Source organism: Mesocricetus auratus, unplaced genomic scaffold (genome assembly GCF_017639785.1).
Source record: "Mesocricetus auratus isolate SY011 unplaced genomic scaffold, BCM_Maur_2.0 Super-Scaffold_100691, whole genome shotgun sequence".
In the NCBI taxonomy this organism is placed as follows: domain Eukaryota; kingdom Metazoa; phylum Chordata; class Mammalia; order Rodentia; family Cricetidae; genus Mesocricetus; species Mesocricetus auratus.
Genome location: NW_024429267.1, coordinates 11,418,011 through 11,432,218, shown reverse-complemented (window position 1 = coordinate 11,432,218; position 14,208 = coordinate 11,418,011). Strand labels below are relative to the sequence as shown.

Genomic DNA, 14,208 nt, shown 5'->3' with positions numbered 1-14,208 from the left:
GGCTTTGCTCATTGTTCTTGTGTGTGGGTTTTTGTTTTGTTTTGCTTTTGTTTTTGTTTTTTGTCTTTTAATACTTTCTGGCCCCATTATTTACCTTCTGAGTCTCAGGGATTTTCTTCAGTACATACTCAGGATAGTAAATAAACTCAGAGAATCTTAACCAAGTAAATGCTTCCCACACTGTTTGAGACTTGACTGGCTTTCAAACACGGCTGTTGTTGAGAAGGAATAGATTTGCTTTGGCAGAACGCCACATTTATGAAGGGGAGGCACGTCTTTTTTCTCATCATAGAACAGACAGGCCTCCACCTGACTTGTATGGAAGCAGAAGGAAGGTTCCCTGACAACAATTGCTTTACAGGCTTTGGGTCTCTGTAAATCCCAGAAAAACCTTTTTACCTTTTTCCAAAAACTGTTTCTCTACCAGATCCACTAGGAGAGACCTATAAACCTAGCTACTCAGGAGGCTAAGGCAGGAGGATTGCAATTTGAAGGCCTGCCTAAGCTAGAGTGAGCACAAGGTCAGCCTGGGCATATGACTAGTGAAAGTCTGTCTCAGAGTAAGGGCTGGAATACAGCCCTGTGGCAGTGCACTCTCCCAGCATGTGGGAGGCCCCAGATTCAATTCCCAGTGCCCTAAAAGCTAACCATTTCTGTCTATGACTCCTGACAACCACACTGAGGAGTTTTAAGGATTTCCTTGCATGCTTTTTTGGCTGTTTTCAGGACTTGGAAGGTATAGTCACTGCCTGCAGTCACATAACTTGTAACAAGGTAGGGCCACAGTTTGATCCATTCCTGCATCAGATTCTAACGGTCTCCAAGTTAAGAATATTACACAGGTTGGGCATGTGGTCTGGCTGGCTTAGCACCCACAAAGTCCTGAGTTCATTCCCCAGCACCTCAGAAGCTGGATATAAAAGGTGCACACTGGTCATCCTAGCATGCGTGAGAGGTGAAGGCGAGGAGTTCATGGCCATTTTTGGTTACATAGCGAGTTTAAGGCAGCCTGGGCTACATGAGACCTTATCTCAAATGGTAACAACAATAATGATGATAATAGCACTTAAGATACACAAGGGTTGTTTTGACTTCTACCTCTTCTGACTGTGTGAAGGACTCAGGTAGACAGAAAGAGGTCTGCCCTGTTGAGCTTTAAATATGCTGGGTAGGCTCAGCGGACATCCATACATATGCCGCTGCTGGTAGCTGAATGCACACAGCAGCACTGGGCTCGCCTAGACAGCCCCTCAGCCTTGAAAGTCAGGAGGGCCCAGCACAGGGGTAAGTTGACTCATCCCATGCCACAGCTGGCATGCAGGGAGGGGGGAAATACCAACTTCAAAAGTTGGGAAGCATCAATATCTTCTCAGGGGCTCACAAGGCTGCCTTGTTGCCTTGGAAACTGCCAGACAAATCTCAGTGGGTAAAGCTGGAGGCATGAACTGCTCCTTTATGGCTGACTCACACCTGCTCCTCAGTTAGTACCTGGGGACGTAGGAGCCAGTAAATGAGAGGCCAAGTAGCCCCCTAGTCAGGAGGAAAGTGACAGATCAAAGTGGGCTTTCTCCTTTTAAGGTGACTCCAGGGTTAGAACTGCCTCCTACCACATCAGCGACTCAAAACTCCACTGTGCAAGTTGGCTGATGCTAACTCTTAGGACAGAATTGTTGTTATCAGTCCAGGAGTATAGGCTTGCCAGCCTCTTCATAGCTCATTGATAAGCCCAGGCCAGGAGGCTATTACTATTAGCAGTCATAAATATTTCTGGCTTTTCATTGGCACAAAAAGCTACAGCTTCTAGTCCTGAGAGCTAGCTCGGGTCGTGGGTATCTTGCCGCTTCAGGCTGCTAGAATTGGATCTGCTGTTTCCTATCAAAACACTCCATGGTTAGTATTCATTCAATCCAGCTGCCACAGGCTGCCGCCTTCCGTTCCTGTTGGTTTTAATTTGGCGGCAGAGTTTTGGTTTGGTCTATTTAATACGGTTGAAGGGCAAACAGCATGTAAAACACTAAGCTTACAGGACGTGTTTCTCTAGCCTCATACTTCCTTCCCAGGGTCCCAACAAAGATAAGAATGTGACCTCAGGCCTTGCACCCAGTTCTGGAGATCTGGGTGCTGATCTGGGCTTCAGAAGCAATGACTCCTGGCACTTACCCAGGTTTGTGGTGAATCTTGGGACCTTTCCTGTAACGCCATGCAGAACCCCTTAAGGTGGATTAGTTTTAGAGCAGAGCATCAGGCTGTTCTTTGGAAGCATGGAGAGGAATCTATTGTGTTGTCCAAAAGACTCAAGAAACACGGCCTGCCTGGCTACTGTCACTGTTGAGATTTTTATGACTGCATTTTATTCTTTCCTGTTTTTCTGATTTATTTTACCTTCCATTTTAATAGCCCTCTTTTGAGGGGATGTGGTAGGATATGAAGAGTTACTGTTTTGTTTTTGTTTTTCATCTGCCTGGAGCTCTCCAGGGAGGGCTTGAACTTGTAGAGACCGTCAGAGATGTCCCTGTGGGCTCATACCCCTTGTCCCAAGCCCCCCCCCATCTTAGAGCTCTGCCATATGGGAGGTCTGTTTCCTGGTTGAGGCCAGTGGTAGCTGGTAGCACAGTGCCACTGTGGCGTGGCAGTCCTCCATGCCCTCTCCACTCCACTTACTCCCCCGTAGACATTTCCTTTGGAACTCTACAGAACTCCCCACCAACACTTTGCTTCCTGTAGGGTTTTTCCATACATCATGACCTGAGGGGCTTTTGTCAGAAGCCCAAGGGTAAAATCCCCAAGCTGCTTCCATCCAGACCTGATCCAGGTATAGTCCTGACTCTCCCATCAGCAGAGCAGGGTGATGGCACCTGCGTGGGAGCTTCCAGAAGGCTTAACAGGGTCAGACACGGTGCATGGCTGGAGCAAGGCCGTTCCAGCCCTACCCTGCTGCAGGGAGAGGCTGTCCTCTGCTTTGTTTTATTACTTCTGCTGTTGTCAATCTCGAACCCCACTGCATCTTGATTTCACTACTAGCATCTGGGTCTGCATCCCTTCACTTTGGGGTACCAATTTCCCCTTTCTGCAGGATGGGGCAGGGTCCTCTTGCTTCCTTGGAAGGCTCTACGGACAACATCCCAAAGGATGGGGCAGTCACCAACATCTGCTCTTCCAGGCAGCTGGAAGGGCCCTGGGCTGCTTTGCCCAGGTATATAAACCTGCAGCCCCTGTTCTGTGAATGAGGGCCCAACGGGGAGGGGAAGCTGGGCAAGGCTACTTGTCTGTGAATTCCTTCCCACACAGTGTGCCTCAGGGTGTGAGCAGCGTGGCTTCCCCTAGGAGGCATGCCTGTCACCCGTGTCTGGGGTGGCTGTGAGCCTGCATTTATTACCGAGCAGTCACAGCCTTTCAGTAGCATGTGATTCCTGAGGGCTCTGGGGCAAGTAGGAGGAAGTGGCCAGCGGAGCCCGTGTTCTGTGCTTGCCCCTTCACTGCTGGCTTTTTTACTTTGCTCCGTACAAGAACGGCCTGAGGGAACTGGACTTGGGTGCTTTTGTGTGTGTGTGTGTCTTAATATTTGAATGCCTTCATAGGGTACATCGTGGTCATTTAACACATGTACTCGTGGGTCATTTTCTAGTTAGGGCAGTAAGTACTACCATCTCAACAACTAATAATTTTTAATGTAATACTATTTATTCTTTGAGAATTTTATACATGTGTACAACATATTTCACCCCCATAGCTCCTAACTTTTTAATTTCCTTTTTTTCATTTTACTTATTCTGGGAAAATTGCATACAGGATATTTTGATAGTACTCATTCCCCCTTCCTCAACTTTGCCCAGATATTCCCCCCACTAACCCACCCAAGTTAGTGTTTTCTCTTTTTTGTTTGCTTTGTTTTTCAAGACAGGGTTTCTCTATGTAGCTTTGGCTGTCCTGAAACTTGATCTGTAGACCATGCTGGCCTCGTACTCACAGAGATCCGCTTGCCTCCAGAGCGCTGGAACTAAAGTGTGCTCGGCCACCACCATCACCCAACCAATGATGTTTTCTTTTAAAAGGAAAAACATAACAAAACATGGAGTCTTGTTTGTGTTGGCTGTCTACTCCTAGGCATTGGGACTTCTCTGGTGTGTGTTCAGTATATCAGTCATCATGCCACTGAAGAAAACTGACTCTGCCTCACCCGGCGGCAATTAAATGGCCATCTCTCCTAAGCTAGGGTGCAATTTCACACCGACCTTTCCTCCTGCATGCTAGGATTTTACCCGAGCTTGTGCAGGCCTTGTACATGCTGTCTCTGTGTGTGCATCTGTCCTGTTGTGTCAGGACAACACAATTTCTTTTTAAAGTTATCTGCCACCTCTGGTTCTCACACACTTACTCTTCCTCATAGACCCCTGGGGTTTGAGAGCAGGGGCGTGCTATATCGCATTTAGGGCTGAGCATTCCAAACTCTTCTGTGGGTTTGTGTGTTAAGTGCCCCCTTTTATTAATATCCCATTGAGTCTGATTAGTACTGCCCGTGTATGCATGGGTGTGGGGTATCCACTGCTGTGTGGTCAGCCTGCCAGGGACTAAACCCCTAAAGTAGACCAATGTTCCACCCTAAAAGCTGTCACCATTCAATAGCTCCTCAGTGAGGAATGGGACATTAATCATTTGTATGTGCTAGGAACTTTTGTATTTACCTAGTCATTTTAAAATGGATCTTTTTTTAAATCTCTATCTTTGAGATGCTCTTGCCATGGGGCTCAAGCTGACCTTGACCTTGAAACAGTCCTCCTGCCTCCGCTTTCTAGGTGCTGATATTACAGATGTCATCACCGTAACATGTTCTAATTGATTGTGCCAAGGAAGAACCAGAAGCAGTGACTGCATTTTTGTGGTTTTGATGTCCCTCATTCAATTTCCTATCCCCTTCTCCCACCATCTTTCACTTTTCCAGTCAGTTCTAGACTCCTTAGTCCCCACAAGAGTGGTAACATTGTGTTCTGGCACTGACTTATTTCAGGTAACAAAATGAACGCCAGGCCCTCCATTATAAAGGCTACAGAATCCTTTGAAATGTTTTGCCCCTGTCAATAGAAATGACCTCATGGTCTTGGTCCACCAGTGTGTCCTGTCATGTTGATCACGGCCCTGGGCTGATCATTCTGAGTGTCTTGCTTCCCTTGCATGTATCTCTCTTGTTTGTGGTAGATGACTTTTAGGATGTGCCACTGAGTTCAGTCTGCTGATATTCAATGGAGAAATTTTGCTTGATGTTCTGTAGAGACAGTAGGAATTTTTTAGAAGTTGCATCTTTGTCTCTAGTAATGCTGTCTTCATGAAGGGCTTGTGTTGTAGAATACGGTAACAAAGCCATAGGCACAGGACACTTTGAGGTGGGGGATATTTCATGACTGCTTTGAGCTGTTTCCTGTGTGTTCTATCTTATCCTTCGTTACTAGTTTAGATTTTCTTTTTATAAATATTTTTAAAATTTTTTATTTGTGTCCATTGGTGTTTTGCATACATGTATGTCCGTATGAGGGTGTTGGATCCCCCTGGAACTGGAGTTACAGACAGTTGTGCACTGCCATGTGGGTGGTGGGAATTGGACCCGGGTCCTCTAGAAGAGCAGCCAGTGCTCTTAACCACCGATTCATCTCTCCAGCTCCAGTTTAGATTTTCTATTTCTTATTGATTCAGTGTTATGTGTTTAAGAATTCTGCTGAGCCGTCTCTCTAGTCTTGTGGGTTTGTCAATTAAAAAATTATTGGCCGTTTGTATTATGTTTATTTGTTGTGGGTGCTGGGTTATGTGTGGAAGTTAGTTCTCTCCTTCCACCATGTGGGTCCAGACGATGAACCTTTCAGGATTGATGGTGATCACCTTTACCTGCTGAGTCATCTCATAGACCCAGGTTTGTCAATGTAATTTCTGATCTTACTTTCCTCCTGCTAATTTAGGGTTTGTTGGTGGGTGCTTTTCTGTCATTGAGGTACATTGTTAGAGATCCAATTTATTTAAAGGTCTTATTTGTGTACAGGTTGGGTTGAGCATCTGTGCAGGTGCCCACAGAGGTTAGAGGAGGGCATCTGATGTGAACCATCTGGCATGGGTGCCCCAGAGTCCCAACAACTGAGCAACATCTCTCTCCAGTCCCACTGATTATTTCGTTTTTCAGACCGGGTCTTATGTAGTTCAGGCTACCAAATGGCCTTAAACTCCCAATTTTCCTGCCTTACCTCCCAGTGCTAGGACAGCCTGTGCAACCCAACCCAGGTTATGATCTATTTTAATGTATACCTTTATTACTATAAACTTACCTTCAGTACTGATTTTGAATTAGTACGTTTTGATTTGATTTGACTTTCATTTTCATTTGTAAAACTTTTAGAAACTTCCTTTTCAGTTACCATGGGTCACTTAAGGAGTGCGTTATTTAGTTTCTTTGTGTTTATATACTTTCTGTTGTCTTTCGGGTTTGTAATTTTATTCCATTATCATCTGTCTTAGCTTAGAGCTTTATTGCTGTGAAGAGACACCATGACCAGGGCAACTCTTATAAAGGAAAACATTTAATTAGGGCTTGCTTACAGTTCAGAGGCTCGGCCCATTATCAACACAGTGGGAAGCATGGCGGCATGCAGGCAGGCATGGTGCTGAAGAGGTAGCTGAGAGTTCTACCTCTAGATCAGCAGGCAGCAGGAAGAGATGGCACCACTGGGCTTTGGCTTAGGTTTCTGAAACACCAAAGCCCAACCCCAGTGACACACTTCCTCCAATGAGGCCAAAACTGCCAACAGTGCCTCTCCCTATGGGCCTATTTTCATTCAAACCATCACATCATCTAAGAAGACACCCGAAATAATGGCAAAACTTTCAGTCTCTTGAGACCTCATAGGTGGGCTAATGTGTGTTCCTGTTACCTTAGAGCAGTGGTTCTCAAATCAGATATATACATTATGATTCATAACAGTAGCAAAATTATAGGTATGAAGTAGCAATAAGATTTTATGGTTTTGGGGGTCACCACAATGTGAGGAACTGTATTAAAGCAACATTAGGAAGAATGAGAACCACTGCCCTAGAGGGTGTCCCACATGATGATTCAAATACATATTCTGTGGCTGCTAGTGAAATGTTCAGTTAAGTGTCCATGGGGTCCTGTTTTAGTTGGGGTTTCTGTGAAGAGGCACAGTGACCAAAAGGAAAACATTTAGGTCTGGAGAGATGGCTCGGTCATTAAAGGCTAGACTCACAACCAAAAGTAAAGGAAAACATTTAACTGGGGTGGTCTCACAGCTCAGAGGTTTGGTCCATTGTCATCATGGCAGGAAGCATGGCAGCATGCAGGCAGACATGGTGATGGAGAAGGAGAGGAGAGTTCTACATCTTGATTTGAAGGCAACAGGAAGTGAACTGAGGCACACTGAGTGTGCATATAGGAGCCCTCAGAGCCCACCTCCACAGTGACATACTTCCTTCAACATGGCCACGCCTACTTCAACAAAGCCACACCTACAGTGCCACTTCCTATGAGCTTATGGGGATCAATTACATTAAACTACCTCAGGTCGGGTGTTTGGCTTTCTTTCTGGATAGTCTGTTCATTGGTTCCTACTACTTTTGTCCAAGCACGTGTGAGCTTGCAGAGCAGCACAGGGCCAATCTGTAGTGCAGATAAAGAAAGGACTGGCCTTACATGCCTCAGGTCAGCTAGAGCTGACAAATCTTGTGGTGCCAGAAGCCATGGTTCCTGAGCCATAGTCCATGGAGAGCCCACAGGTCTCTATCCCTGGGGCCCACAAGATGAATATGGAAAGAGAACAATTCAGTATATGATGTTTGGCTACAGTGACTGTTGCTATTTTTAGTTAGCTATTATTACAGTCAAAGGATCAAAAGCATCTAAGAAAAAGATCTTATACCCAAGAGCAACAGCACGCTGGGTACTGCGTAGGCCTCCCTCGTGAAAATCGTGTCAGTACGAAGAATATGAGAACCAAGTCTTAACCCTGTGGCTTTTGCTCTGCTTGTTGCAGATGGAGCAGATGCGGAACGAGCTACTGCAGGAGAAAGCTGCCAAGCAAGACTTGGAGTGTGACAAGATTTCCCTAGAGAGACAGGTGAGGACAGCCATTCTATGGGGTCCTGCCTCCCTCTTCCTCATGCTGGGCTTCCTGGGGATGTGGTAGAGGCGTTCCCTACCCAAGGGTCAGTATGTGGGACACTGAGGTGAGGGACACGATGAAGTTCATGCTCTCCCACAGCCTTTCTTGGACACTGACTCTGAGGTCCTCTGCTGAAGGCCCAGGTCAGCTCAGGAGTCCTCACTGAACTGGAGCTCTGTCCACTCATAACTGACAAGGTGACTCACTGAGAAACTGGCCCCAAGTAGGGTACAACATGGAAGACTCAGCATCAAAAGATAAGATCTTAACACAATATTTTTAAATGACTGACCATGATCAATGATGAGAAAGCCGTCGACATGAGAGGACACGAGTCTAACGGCAGTGGAAAAGACTCATACCATGATAAAAGGGCTGAGAAGTATCAGTAAGATCAGTTCCTTCACACACACTCACGCCAGTCTGTCAGCGAGAAAACTTAAAGGGGACGCCCATGCCTCCGTCAGGAGGGAGGCAACATCTTAGAGTCTCTCTTGACCAGCTAAGAAATCTTTGGGATTCCCCTGGTGCTTAGGCACTGAGCAAATTCCTGACTCTACTCAGTATGCATCTCTGCCCAAAGAACATGCCCAACAGAGCCCCTCACAGGCCCCTGTCTGATTTCAGAACAAAGACCTAAAGAGCCGGATTGTCCACCTGGAAGGTTCCTACAGGTCCAGTAAAGAGGGCCTGGTGGTGCAGATGGAGGCCAGGATTGCAGAGCTGGAGGACCGACTAGAGAGTGAAGAGAGGTGAGGCCAGCCTGGGGTGGGGCAGGGGGCCAGGCAGGCACTGGTCATTCATTAGGGCTGGTGGGCTGGGGGGGGTCTCCTTACACCCTTTCAGCCTCCCTGAAAGGTAGAGCCAAGCCCAGGCTTGCAGTCATTCCCTTTCTTAGATGGAAACAGTGAGCTCCATATCAAGGGAAGTGATAATGTGGCCTGCCTGTGCACTATGCCTGGATTGAAACTTACGAGTGGATTGCAGCTGGCTACTGTCTGTCTGCATCCTAGTAAACAAAATGGGATGCATTTTAAGCAATTGAGTTTGAGCCAGATTGGAGGAAGGGGCTGCTGTGGCCCTGATGGCAGACACATTCAAACAGAAGTTGCCAACTACATATCACGAATGTATCCCCAGTGAGCCCCTTCCCAACAAAATGCTTTTTGAGATAACCACATAGTTCCAGCCTGATGATCAGCACCACAGTGAAGTTGACCAGCCCCCTACCCTTCTTTGAAGGTTCCTGGCACATATGTACATAGTTTCAGTAGGATTTCTAGGTCTGGCTGACATAGACCCCAACTACTAGTGGCCTATGGTTCTCAGCTTCAAAGGTTAAGCTCATCAGTGGAAGAATCCAGGTCACTTGAGTTCTGGCCCTGCAATCTTGGCAGAGTCCTTGGGGCCCCATCTCCCCTCCTGTGACACCAGCAGCCCTTTCTTCCTGTATAGTTGTTTTCCTCTGACCCTGACCAGGCACCCGTGGCAGGGGAGTCCCATCATCTCCTTCCAGCCTGGGCTGGGAGTAAGGGGTTGTGTTCTGTTCTGCTTTCTCTGCTCACAGGGATCGGGCCAACCTGCAGCTCAGCAACCGAAGGCTGGAGAGGAAGGTGAAGGAGCTGGTGATGCAGGTGGACGACGAGCATCTGTCACTGACGGACCAGAAAGACCAGGTGAGAGCGTCGCCGCCTCCTCTCTGGGCCCGGCGGAGAAGTTTGCCTGGTGCCCTGCTCCACTCACCCCCAGCGTGCTCCCACGTTTTCTGTGAGGCGGGGTGCCTGGGGAAGTAGCTGGGTGTCTGCTCTGGCTTCTCCAGCTCAGCTGACCTTCAGCCCACACACAACCTCCATCTTTCCTCACACAGCTGAGCTTGCGCCTGAAAGCCATGAAGCGCCAGGTAGAGGAGGCTGAAGAGGAGATCGACAGACTGGAGAGCTCGAAGAAGAAGCTCCAGAGGGAGCTGGAGGATCAGATAGGAGTAAACGAGCAGCTGCAGGGGCAGCTCAACTCCATGAAGAAGGGCTTACGGTGGGTAAAGGGGGCGGCCCACAGAAGCCCGTAGCGTCCCATGATGCTTGTTAGAGTCCCTTCAGAATACTCTTCCTCCCATGGCCTCAAGCCAGTTTCCCACTGTTGCCCTCTGGGGTCATCCCATCCTTGAGGAGAAAGTGCCTGTGTCTACTTGAGTCACCCCACATGTTAAATAAGGTTCATTATAAGCCATCCTCACCAGCATTTAGCAGAACCCAAGGCACAGAGCAGGTCAGGGTACCCCCACCACGGAGGGGTGTCTCCCATCTGACTGGAGAGTAAAGTTCTCATTTATACCCTTTTAAGAATGAGGATCTTCCAAACTGCTCTGAGGGAAATGAAGGATGGGGCTGGAGGCTGTTTTCCCAGGACCAGGGTTGGAGAAATTGTGTTGAGGGGTGAGCACAGGTTCATGCTCACCCAGAACACCAGCCTTTGGGGTAGGCTGCCAATCCAGGTAGATCTTATAGCTGACAGATGGCTCCAGCTCACTGAGAATCCTACCATGGACTAGAACTGACCCCAAGGTCAGCGGTAAGAAGGACTCTGTGGCAGAAGATGTTAAGACATTATTGTATGAGGATGTCAATCAGTTGGTGGAGTGCTTATCTCCCATGCAGAAAGCCCTGGGTTCAAACCCTAGCAGCCCATAAACTAGGTGTGCTGACACTTGCCTGTGACCTCAGCACTCAAAAGGGCAGAGACAGGAGGATCCAAACCTCGAGGCCATTCTTGGCTGTATACTTGAGGCCAACATGGGCTATATAAGAGCCTGCCTCAGAAATCAAAAGTGTATGAGACTCATAGTGAATAAGAACCCTGACCAGCCATCTTGGAGTTAGGCAATAGGAGAAATAGGTTATACTGCCCATCCACAGAGATCAGGAGTAATAGACGGTTTGCACCTGTTGCTAAGAAAAACACTTGGTGCAGGCAAATTCATGTATATGCATGCATCGGAGTAGAGGTCAGGAGTCCAACAGCACTCTCCCCCATCTCCAAATCAGAGTCAGGATCCAGAAACATCTCCTTTGTGTTTCTGCAGACTTAAGACGCTGCCTAGTAAAGTACTGGATGACTCGGATGACGACGACCTCAGCAGTGATGGGGGAAGCCTCTATGAAGCACCACTGAGCTATTCCTTTCCCAAAGACAGCACCCTCACCAGCCAGATCTGAGTCTGCCTCCAGGCCTGCTGATCCCAGAGGGCTCTGAAGCCATCCCGAGCACGAGGTGCTAACGGGGACTTGGGAGTGGAGTCACACCCATGTATAGACTGTACATATTTTAAAACGAGACCTTCTCAAGGACTGCTGCTGTTCTACTTTAGAATGTTCCAGAGCTTTTTGTAAAGTTCACATATCGATATGGATTATCTTTTAAAACATGAAGCTACCAGATCTCAAGTATTAAAAAGCAGAGGCAAAGGGGGAAGAGTGAAGGCTACTCTGGAAATCAGAGGTGGTCACACAGTGGAAAGTTAGCACTGGGAATCCGCTCATTGATGCTAGGGAGGGGGCTTTTACCTAGGGCTGAGTCTGTGGCCTTGGTTGCTTATTTTATCTAAACCATGCTAAGAGCACTTCCCATTCCCCAGTTTCTTCCGAGCAGGTAGAACGGTGACATAGATGGGATTTTTAGCAAGTGCTGTGCTTCTCAAAGGACCAGAGTCCTGTTGGTGCGTCTCAGTGGTCCTTTCCTCCATGGCAGGGCACCAAGTGACGCTTACTCAGGCCTGGAATTGGAGGAGTAGGAGGGGCTATGATGTGAGGACTTAGATGTGAGGATGAGGTGGGAGGCATCCGTTAAGTTCGAGGGGAAAGGATAAAGGGAGATGTGGGTATAGAACTGGTATGAGGAGGAATACAGAGTTGTTGTTGAAAGCTAGTGAATGTACAAGAAGAGGACGGGGTAGTGTTGAGCTGGGGCTTGGAATGATGGGAATAAGAATTGGGGGTGCTTGCCATCTGAAGGTCATTTCCAGGAATGGGGTGACATGAGTTCGAGCTCCTAGAGCAAGCGTGTGATGCCATGGTGGCCTTGGGGATGATGCTGGCCATCCCTGCACATCTCCTGGCCTACCTATGTTACCTGCCATGGTCATCTACCAATGAAAGGACCTTGTGAGCTGGCTATGTGTGTAAGGCAGAGGTGACAGGTCGCTGAAGCAGGGTCCCCAAACTTCCTGCTATGGGGACTCTTGGGGACCAGGTTGTCATGACCTACCCAGTGCAGGTCACAGAGTTCACCCAACAAGATTTAAGTGAAGGGAGCTGAAGGGTGAACATTTGCTACTAGGAAACCAAGCCCTGTAATACTGTAATACTGTCACCCTCGCCTCTGTTTCCGCACCGGGTATGGAGCGGTTTCTCCTTGTAGCCATTTCTCCATTTAACAAATATGTACTGTCCATCAAAGTGTGTGGGGCACAGACTGTGGCACTGGAAACGCAGAGACTGGAGTAAGTGTCTGTTGGACTGGAGATGTGGCTCATCTAGAACAGTGCTGGCCTAGCATGCACGAAGCCCCATGTTTAAGCCCCAGCTCTATAAACAAGGTATGGTGCCACATCCCAACACTCAGGAAGTGGGGGCTGGAGAGTCAAGAGTTCAAGGTCATCCTTGGATACACATGCAGTTCCAGGCCAGCCTGAGATGTAGGAGACCACAGATGACACTATTTCAAAAAAAAACAAGCCACCTCTGTAATCCAGGAGAGTGGCTAACAGTTTGATTTGCAGGCTGAACCCTCTATCCCCAATCTTGAGCCCTCTGTCCTCTTGGGAACTTGACAGCCTGCAGTTGGTTGACTGGCCCCTCCAGCACTCACAGAAATTCTTTGGCTCCTAGGACTTCATGCCTTCATTAGATATCTTCAATAATCCTAGAAATGCCGCAGTCTTCTCACTCCAGCGATTCAGGTGAGGAAAATCAAGATGCTGAGGAAGGGGCGTTTTGGGGCTTGACAAAATCAGCCAGCTCTCATTACAGACAGGTCTTTCTGGTAGCCATGGGGCCAGCTACACAAAGGATAGCAGCCCCTGAGAAACAGAGGGCACTACTGGGAGCACTTACAGAGACACCCCCAAAAGGGAGGCTAGACAGGACGAGGCGCGTGTTCTCCTGTGCTGCAGTGGAGTGGGCAGCAAGCCGGTGAGCAGTACAGCTGGCGCCATGACATGACTTCAGGCTGAGCTTCAGACAGATGTTTGCAAGTCCCAAGCTCCTCTCTTCCCTGTGGTCTTGGCAGATAAATCCGGGGACAAGGTGAGGAATAGGGTTCCACGTCCTTCTCAACCTGACCCTGTGACCATTCCTCTGTTTTCTTATGTATACATGCTTTTCAGTTTATTGCTTTAAGAACTAATCCTGCCCAAGAGTATTTTCTTTAGCTAGCTTAAAAATATTTTGTGTAAACGCATGTTGCCAAAGGCAATGCAGAGATGACAATCGCTGTATGGCTTTTATAATCTTTCTCCTGCTTCAGAGTGTATTCTACCATGACAATTGGATACTCTGTGGGCCTTTTTTCATTAGGATTTGGTTACTATGCATTGTCATGGAGAAAAGACATTTTTATCACAGCTACCTCCATGCAAGTGACTTCCTGGATAAGGCAATATTTCCTTTCAATAAACTGTCACCTGACAGGAATCTTGGCTCCTGTATTATTTTCTGTTGTTTGTTTTCTGTGGAGTTTGGATGTTGGGTGGCTGCTTACTTGCTGTGCAAGCATGAGGACCTGAGTTTGATCCCCAGAACCCACATAAAAGAAGGCAAGTGTAGCAGCCCGCACCTGTAACCCCTGGAGTTAGGTGATCTGGGGCTTGCTGACCAGCCATTGGAGCCAAATTAGCTAGTGACAAGCCAGAAAGAAACTATCAATATAAACCGGGAACTGCAGTGGTTGTCCAACCTCATAGCCACTTTGTGAGATAGAAGAGTGTGGCAGTGAGTGTTGGTGAAACATTAGCCACCAATGACCGTGATGCTCTGAGATCTCCAAATGGTTCATTCCAGAA

General features: G+C 47.7%; 1 protein-coding gene across 1 annotated transcript in view; it reads left to right on the top strand.

Moving 5' to 3' along the window:
- Positions 1 to 13,840, top strand: part of Cgnl1 (cingulin like 1) — a 142,793-nt gene extending 128,953 nt beyond the window's left edge. Inside the window, exons 15-19 of the mRNA XM_005075458.4 lie at positions 8,025 to 8,108; positions 8,781 to 8,905; positions 9,721 to 9,829; positions 10,021 to 10,184; positions 11,233 to 13,840. Of these exons, the coding sequence (XP_005075515.1) occupies positions 8,025 to 8,108; positions 8,781 to 8,905; positions 9,721 to 9,829; positions 10,021 to 10,184; positions 11,233 to 11,365 (615 nt within the window). The 3' untranslated portion in view covers positions 11,366 to 13,840. The remainder of the gene's footprint in view (positions 1 to 8,024; positions 8,109 to 8,780; positions 8,906 to 9,720; positions 9,830 to 10,020; positions 10,185 to 11,232) is intronic.
- Positions 13,841 to 14,208: the final 368 nt, after the last annotated feature.